This window comes from Phalaenopsis equestris, unplaced genomic scaffold, assembly GCF_001263595.1.
Source record: "Phalaenopsis equestris unplaced genomic scaffold, ASM126359v1 Scaffold000174, whole genome shotgun sequence".
In the NCBI taxonomy this organism is placed as follows: Eukaryota; Viridiplantae; Streptophyta; class Magnoliopsida; order Asparagales; family Orchidaceae; genus Phalaenopsis; species Phalaenopsis equestris.
In genome coordinates this window covers 850390-858647 of record NW_018164616.1, presented here as the reverse complement: position 1 = coordinate 858647, position 8258 = coordinate 850390, and the positions used below count along the sequence as shown (strand labels likewise).

Sequence of the window (8258 nt, the reverse complement as noted above, 5' to 3'; positions counted from 1 at the left end):
CAGGCGTTGGGCGGGCACAAGCGGTTGCATTACTGGGAGGGCCCGGTAGAAGTTTCAACGGCGTCGGTATTCAACGCCGTTAAAAGAAATTTTGATCTCAATTTGCCGGCGCCGTTAGTTGAGACGGAGGAGGTTCTGTGTCCGTTGCCGGCGAAGAAGCTTCGTCTCTATCAGTAGATGCTACTGACTAAAAAAAAATAAAGAGATGAAATTGTTCTTAGGATTCATTTATTTATTGTACTAATCGATTAAATAATTGTGTGATGTTGCCTTTTTTTGCTTTTAATTTATTATTTTTTCTTCATTTTTTAATTTGATTATATCAAATTTTAAGTAGAATATATATAATATGCATTCATTATTGATTGAGATAGACAAAAATATGAAGAGAGCCAAAGCAATTGCAAGAAATACTTAACGGTCAAATTATCATTGTGACATAATTCATTTTAGTCTAAAATGAGCATTCCTAATGACGCACATAAGTGAGAAATTATTATTTGTGATGATTGCATGTCCAAATTAGCCGTTTTGTCATACATGGCAGCGTGCACCCCTACACATTAGCTATTAAAATGAATCCCCAGACAACAATTCTTTCTTCCAAGGAAATCCATACATGGCATCTAAATATAAATTAAATATTAAAAAATTGTTTTTTGTTAAAATAAATAAAAATTATATAAAGTAAATCCTAAATATTTGAATGTATAGCTTTTCTTATAAGATCTAGAGCATGATTTTTAATGCTTTTTTTAGAAAATCACATCATTATCTCAAGAAATAAGAATGTGATTGATGCATCTCCAGCAAATTTCGATCATCCGACATGAATCTTAAGGCATGAAACTGATCTTGATGCTGCTTTTTGAGCAAAAGATAATTAAACTTCGATAAAAATTCATTCATAACTCTGATTTCAACAAACCTACAATTAAACTAATGGAATCGACAAGAAGAACCTAATGTTACCTAAATTAATCCAATTTGAGTAAAATTAAATTCAGATCAAGTCATTAAACCATTATAAAAAAGTTTCCAGACATATTTTGAAGGTCGAATGAATGTCAAATCTAGCAAGCCTATAGTTGAATAGAGCGTCTTGATAAGATGAATTCAACAAGCCCAAAATTGCTCAATTTTGGCATACTTAAGGCACTCAAATGTTTATTAAATGTCGTCTGATCGAAGAAAGCTCTCCGGGCCGTTAGATCAAAGTGGTTCATATTCCTGCATTAATTGCACCAAAACACTATAAATAGAGCACCACCCATCTTATGAGTGGGAGAAGGGCTTGAAGCCTGAAGAAGAGCTTGAAATTTTGAGGAGCTCAAGTACAACATCACTCCAACCACCATTGACCACCGCCGACCCCCGTCAATCACTGGCAACCGACATTAATCACCACCAACCGCTGTCGACCACCATCTGTCATCCTCCATCGATCGTCATTGACAGCCACCCACTTCTTACAACAAGTTTACTCATGCACTAACATTACAATTCTAAAACATGTTCAACCCTTTTCTGCTTGTGGAACGAGGGACTCTACATATAACATTCAGTTTATAATGGTTTCTTCAGTTGAGGAAGACCTTGCGATTTTTTTCCTTTACGTTTTTTCCACGTAAAAAACTTTTGGTGTCACTACTAGTTGTTTCCTCTCTTTTGAGAGTACGATAAATCTTTGTACCACGCTAAAATGTTAATCTGCTACTCTACTGTCATGAATTTTCTAGCACACATGATAAATACCAGTGGACCATATTATATGGCTTTGACTTAAAGAAAATACCCACCATTTGCTCATTTGTAATGTATAACATTTTCGATTCACATACTAATAGGTTTTATGCGACTGGCGTCGGACATCCACACTTTGTTACTGTCACAAAAATTAATTGAATGTTTCCAGCATTTGTTTATTAAAACTTTAAAATATTGCTCTATTTTTAAGGTTGAAATTTCTAATATTTCAAGTATAAAGTTTAATATTATGAAATTGATAGGCAAATAATTATTTAAATATTTATCGTAATAAAGACTTTTTTTAATAAGTTTAGGGTTGTATTTTCTTCTTTTTTTTTAAAAAAAAAAAATTAGTGGGGGTTTGTTTTTTTTTTTTTTTTTTTTTTTTTTTTAAATTAGTGGGGGTTTTCCGACCTTCGGTATATTAAAAGAAAAAGAATTTAATGAAAGTTAATTTGTATTGAAAATCTGAATGGAAAGAAGGTTTAGGTTATAATTACGCATCCCTTAAAAGTAGTTATGGCTTAAGTAAACGTGATTATTGGAACTTGATCGCCGCAACTTTAGACTATAAGTTCCAAATTATGTTATTGTAGGCTCTCAATTAGGGCACGTTATGTACATTGAATGAGTTTTCAGTCACATATCTTAACTAATTTTTTTGGTTATGATGAGTGTGACCTTTTTATGAAATAATTTCAAATACATAGATAATTAGAAAATTTTATTTTACATTCATTTTAAAGCATGTTCATAATTTTTAAAGTAATATTTTTTTCTTTTTTATTATCCTTGAATAATTACAATCGAATATAGTTTTAGAAGGAGAGAGAGGCGATGCGTGCTAGAAAATTCATGGTGGTAGAGTAATGGATTTTGGTATTAACATTGTACGAGAATTCAACATATACAGATAAAAGAAGAGAAGCAAGCAAAAAGAGATAAATCGACTTTTTACGTGGAAATTCCTTGAAAGAGGGAAAAACCACGGAGCCTATCACAGTTGAAATAATCTACTATGAATGATGAGTTCACGTGTTCATTCTTCTCATAAATTAGAAAAGATTGAATTACAAAGTTGTATAATTATAATATGATTGTTGTTCTTGGTGACAGCAGGTTGCAAAGGTCATTGTTGATTATTGTGGAGGTAATAGTCTAAGTTGCAAGGGTCATTGTTGATTATTGTGGAGGTAATAGTCTGTCCTGGGTGTTGTAAATGGTTGCTCCAAAAGCGTTGATTGGTAAGAGAAATCGTAGTATGCAGTTGCGGAAGCTAGAAAACACATAAGCCATATTGACGAGTATGAATGACGTACATAGGCCGCAAGGGTCGGAGTTAGGAGTTGCACGAGTTGTGAACCACGTAGGCTGTAGGAGCGAGTATGAATGACGTTCATAGGCCACAAATGATGAATTTGTGAGCTTCATGAGCTGATGACCTCGTAGGTCGTTAGAACTATTATGAATGATGTCCGTAGGCCACCCAATTTTCATGAACTGATGACCACGTAGATCATTGTTGGCACATGAACTATAGTAATGAGCTTTTGTCCCACATACAAGAAATAATTACTATATTTTTCAAGTTATAACATTGACTGACAGTGTTTGGTCGGTGGTGGTCTACAATGGACGATGATTGTCGATGATGGGCTACGGTTGTCGACAAGGGTTGACGGCAATCAACGGTGGTCGACGGCAGTTGACGATGATCGACATCTATCGGCGGTGTGCAACTCCTCCTTAAGGTCTCGGGCTTTATCTTTAGGCTTCAACTCTCCCTCATGTGAGGGGTAGGGATCTATTTGTAGTGTTATGGGTGAAATTAATGCAGGAATATGAATCATTTTGATCTAATTGTCCAGATAGCTTCTTTCAATCAGATGATGTTTAATAGACATTTGGATGCTTTAATGATGTCATCATTGAGTGATCTCGGGCTCATTGAATATGTCTTGTCGAGACGCTCATCTAATTGTCCAGATAGCTTCTTTCAATCAGATGATATTTAATAGACATTTAGATGCTTTAATGATGTCATCATTGAGTGATCTAGGGCTCATTGAATAATGTCTTGTCGAGACGCTCAATTCGACTATAAACTTGCCAGATTTGACAAACATTCGACCTTTCAAATGTGTTTAAAATCTTTTAAGAATATTTTAATGACTTGGCCTAAGTCTGATTTGACTCGAATTAGACTGACTTTGATATCATTAGATATGTCTCATCAAGCCGATCAGTTTGATCATTAATTAGCTGAAATCGAACTCTAGATGAGTTTTATTTGAACTTTGAATTTTGTTGTTCAAAAGATTGCATCGAGATTCGTGTCAAATGATGAAAATTTAATGGCGACGTATCAAAAGGAAAAGAGAGAAAAGAACAATAATGAATAATATAATTGCCTTGTCTATGATTTATTTGTCATAAAATGATTTTCACATTAAGGCATCTAAGGGTACAATATATGATATTACATTTCTAGTCTTACTACAACTGGGATGTTACATGATAATCTAAATATTTTATATATATATGAGTTTATTGCTTCTGTATCTAATTACTTAATTGGCTGAACCTACACAACCTCATCTCTTAAGTATTTTTTTTATGAAATATATTTTGGTTAAAGTAAAAGTATAAATAAAGTAACGAAAAAAAAAAACCAAATGGCTTAAGTATTTTTTTATTTATTTATAAAATCATCTCTAAGCTTTCATTCCTCAAAAAACCAACTAAATTAATATTTAATATCTTTATTATCTCATTTATAAAACATCACTCATGAATCATCAATCTCCATTCTATAAAATATCCTTGGCCACCCATTTCATCAAAACACTCATGCATATAAACATATATAACTTAAATTAACCACTATATATATACCTTCAAATGTCTACTCCTGAGCTGCAAACTAACCACCAATCCATGGAGAATCCCAGCACAACGAAGAAGAAGAAGAAGAAGCAACAACCATCCTCCTCCCAACCCGATTCGGAAAACATTCACACCAATCCCTTCATCTCATCCTTCTTCCTCGCCATGGAAGACCCCAAGACCCACCGCCGTCAATCATCCCTAACCTCCGTGTTCAGCTCAATGCCTCACAACGACGACGACCCCTCCCAAGTTCTCATCATGAGCGCTCTCTGGACCTACGCCATGACTCAACCAGACGACCCCATCCTCCCTTCATCAGGCCTCCTCCTCTGCTGCTCTCTCCTCATCACCAAATCCCTCACCAATCCCTCATGGCTCCACCGCCACCAAAACATCTACATCCCTTACTACGCCGCACACATACTCGGCTCCTTCACTCTCCGCCACCCAACTCTGGCTTCTCTAGCCATATCATCCGGCTGTCTCCCTCCTCTGCTCTCTCTGCTCCGCGGCTCCTTGACTTGGATGGAACAGCGCGCCGCCGTTCGGGCTCTCGGCCACCTCGCCAGCTTCGACAACACTTTCCCCGCCGTCGAGCTTCACGGCGCTGACATCATCATCCCGTTTTCAATTCATCTCGCCACCACTTCGATCGAAACCGTGTTCTCCTCGCCGAGACAGAGATACCAGAGAGATCTCCTCACTCGTGGGCTCGGCGGAGCCGATATGGAGGCGATGAAAGCAGAGCAATGGGCCGGCCAACTTCAGACCTGGTCAATCTACCTTCTTTCCTGCTTCGCCTGGCGAGATTTCAAGTGGCATCGAATCATCGTCACCGAAAATGCAAACTTTTTGAAAAAGGTCTGTAATATGTGGGGTGGATTGGCGAATGGCGACTCCCCTGCGGGAGTCGGTTTGATGCGAATTCTTTGCCGGAGCGTGCTCGGCCGAACCGCAATCGCCGGTTGTGTAGAAGCCGTCGAAAGCCTCTGTAATCTCTCCCGTTCATCAGACGACTGGCAATACATGGGAATAGACTGTCTTCTCCTTCTACTGAACGATCCAGTCACTCACAACCAAGTCTTCCCGATCACCTCGCCGTACCTAACCGACCTAGCTGAGCTCCGGCGACTCGGTTCTAGAGAGCATCTCGGAGAAAAGATTACCAACTCTCTTCCACTAACCGCATTGATACAGAGAACCAAAAAGGAGGCAGAAATGAGCTTGGAAGAAACAGAACAAAGGTGGAAACTTTCGAGAGAACTGAAAAGGAAAGGGAACCAGAGGTTTCGGGTCGGCGACGTGGAGGGAGCCATAGAGATGTATACGGAGGCGTTGATGGAGTGTCCTCTGAGAAAGAGAGAACAGAGAATGGTGATATACAGCAACAGGGCAAAGTGTGAGGTTATGATTGGGGAGGCGGATGCGGCGATCAGCGACTCCACGCGAGCGTTAGCGCTGTCGGAGCCGGCGAACTCGCACGGGAAGAGTTTGTGGTGGCGTGCGCAGGGTTACGACATGAAGGGGATGGCGAAGGAGAGTTTGATGGATTGTTTGTCGTTTTTGAATTGGTGGTTCGGTTATTATGAGGGGAAGAGGGGAAGATTTGGTGGGGTTGTGCCGTGCAGTGCTGTGCGGATGATTCGTAAGCAGATGGGTAGAGTTGGGCTGTTTGATGGGGTTAAGGAGAAGTGCGGCGGTGAAGATGCTTCTGCGGATGGTGATGAATAGTAAAACGTCCTTTGTGTACATATTCAGAGAGTTTGGGCCTTTGGGGATCGAGTGAAATAGAAGAGAAAAGACTGGTGAACCATAACGTGTAGGGGTTGCTGATGGAGAGAGTCGGTGAAACCGTCTCTTTATTCATATTTTCCCCTTCTTTACGAGTGAAATAGAAGAGAAAAGACTGGTGAACCATAAGACTGGTGAACCATAACTTCTAGGGGTTGCTGATTGAGAGAGTCGGTGAAATGTCTCTTTATTCATATTTTTCCTTCTTTATAAAAATTTATTATGTACATATACAAAAATGAGGGAATTGTTCTGGAAATTGCTAATTGAATTTTATCATGGCGGTAATCGATCGGTCGACATGCTTGAATTTAGCCGATTGAAGGGACTGGTTGAGTGGTGACTGAGCGATGGATTGGTTGGCCGATGCGCCAAGTCAAATGTAGAATTCGTCTGCTGCAGTAAAGGCGGGTCGATCGATCTGCTGCAATCAAGAATTCATGTATGCATCTCAGTCGACCAGGACTATCGGTGTGACATTGCGCTTAAATATCTCGAAGCAATGTGTTGGTTGATTCTCGATCGTATAGCAGTATGTGGTAGGACTCCTTGATTGTATGGCTGTCATCTTGACCATTTGAATGTTTTGAGATTTGTATTAGCAGTTGTGATGTATATACAAATATATCTATTATGAGAGTGTACATTATGAGTATATTCCAAGTACTTGCGAAAGGCGATATGTATTGCACCACACTATATATGTAGTAGAAAGGTGTACAACCATCACATACTATTCTTTTTGTTTTTGCATATATTAACAAAAAAAATATATTTGATTTTTCTAAGTGAAGACTTCCATATTTATTAGAGATTTTTTTTATAAATGCTAAGATATTTTGATTAAATTTTTATTATTGGGATAATCAAAACTATTAAGTTAGCTTTAAAATTTGTGTGATATATTGGAAAAATAATATTTTATTTATCTAAGAAATACAAAAACTGAGCATAAATTATAATGCAATATTTTTTGAATAAAAAGTTGAAGCTTGAAGTGACAACTTAATATGATAAAATTGTATAAAAAAATAATTAGACTTAAATTTAATTATAATGATTTTTTCTCATGTATTAAATTAAAATTGAGATAAATAAAATATATGGCTGGTTATAAAGTTTCAAACTACATTTATGTGAAGATTAATGAAATTTAAGTGAGAATATTACGAAATAAGTTATTGTTGCAGATTTTGGATGGGGGGGGGGCACAAGTTGAAAAAAAGGATTAGGATGGGTTTATTTTGTTAAAAGTGCAATGAGAGGGTGATGCATAAATTAAATTATTTTCATAATAGAATGTTTGCAGCATTTTTATTATTTATTTAAGTTTTTTTTTTTTTTCAAAAGGTTTCGTAGCCTAAACTTCTTAGATGGTGAAGAGATTAAAATCTAAATTTTAGAAGGGCCGAACAAATCTTATGTATTTACATGTCTAACCCCAAAACTATCATATTTACGTACATTGTAATCAAACATTTAGGGTCTGTTTTGGTGCAGTTTGTGTGTTTCAGGGTAAACAATTTATCCTGAAACGCGGTTTGCGCTGTTTTGGTGCAGTTTGTGTGTTTCAGGGTAAACAGTTTATCCTTAAACGCGGTTTGCGGTCGACCCGCGGCCTACATTTAGTGTAAAAAACACAAATGCAGCAAATAGCGTTTTCAAAACTCGCAAACAAAACGGTTAGACGGTGTCTTAAAAAACACCGCTGTACTTATAAGCTGTTCCAAACGGGCACAAGAAAATATTACTCATGTTTATTTCTTAGAAGTTCATGCATAGGCATATTTCACCTTGTGTGTGTGTTTATATATATATATATATAGGAA

At 37.3% G+C, this 8258-nt stretch overlaps 1 protein-coding gene across 1 annotated transcript; it reads left to right on the top strand.

Moving 5' to 3' along the window:
- Window positions 1-4686: 4686 nt before the first annotated feature.
- LOC110022160 lies at window positions 4687-6369 on the top strand. The gene has a single exon (XM_020720976.1). It carries the CDS (start codon window positions 4687-4689, stop codon window positions 6367-6369), a length of 1683 nt encoding a protein of 560 aa, XP_020576635.1.
- Window positions 6370-8258: the final 1889 nt, after the last annotated feature.

Excerpts from the sequence above, each read along its gene's own strand:
- LOC110022160 (XM_020720976.1), top strand. The coding sequence starts at position 4,687 with ATGGAGAATCCCAGCACAACGAAGAAGAAGAAGAAGAAGCAACAACCA.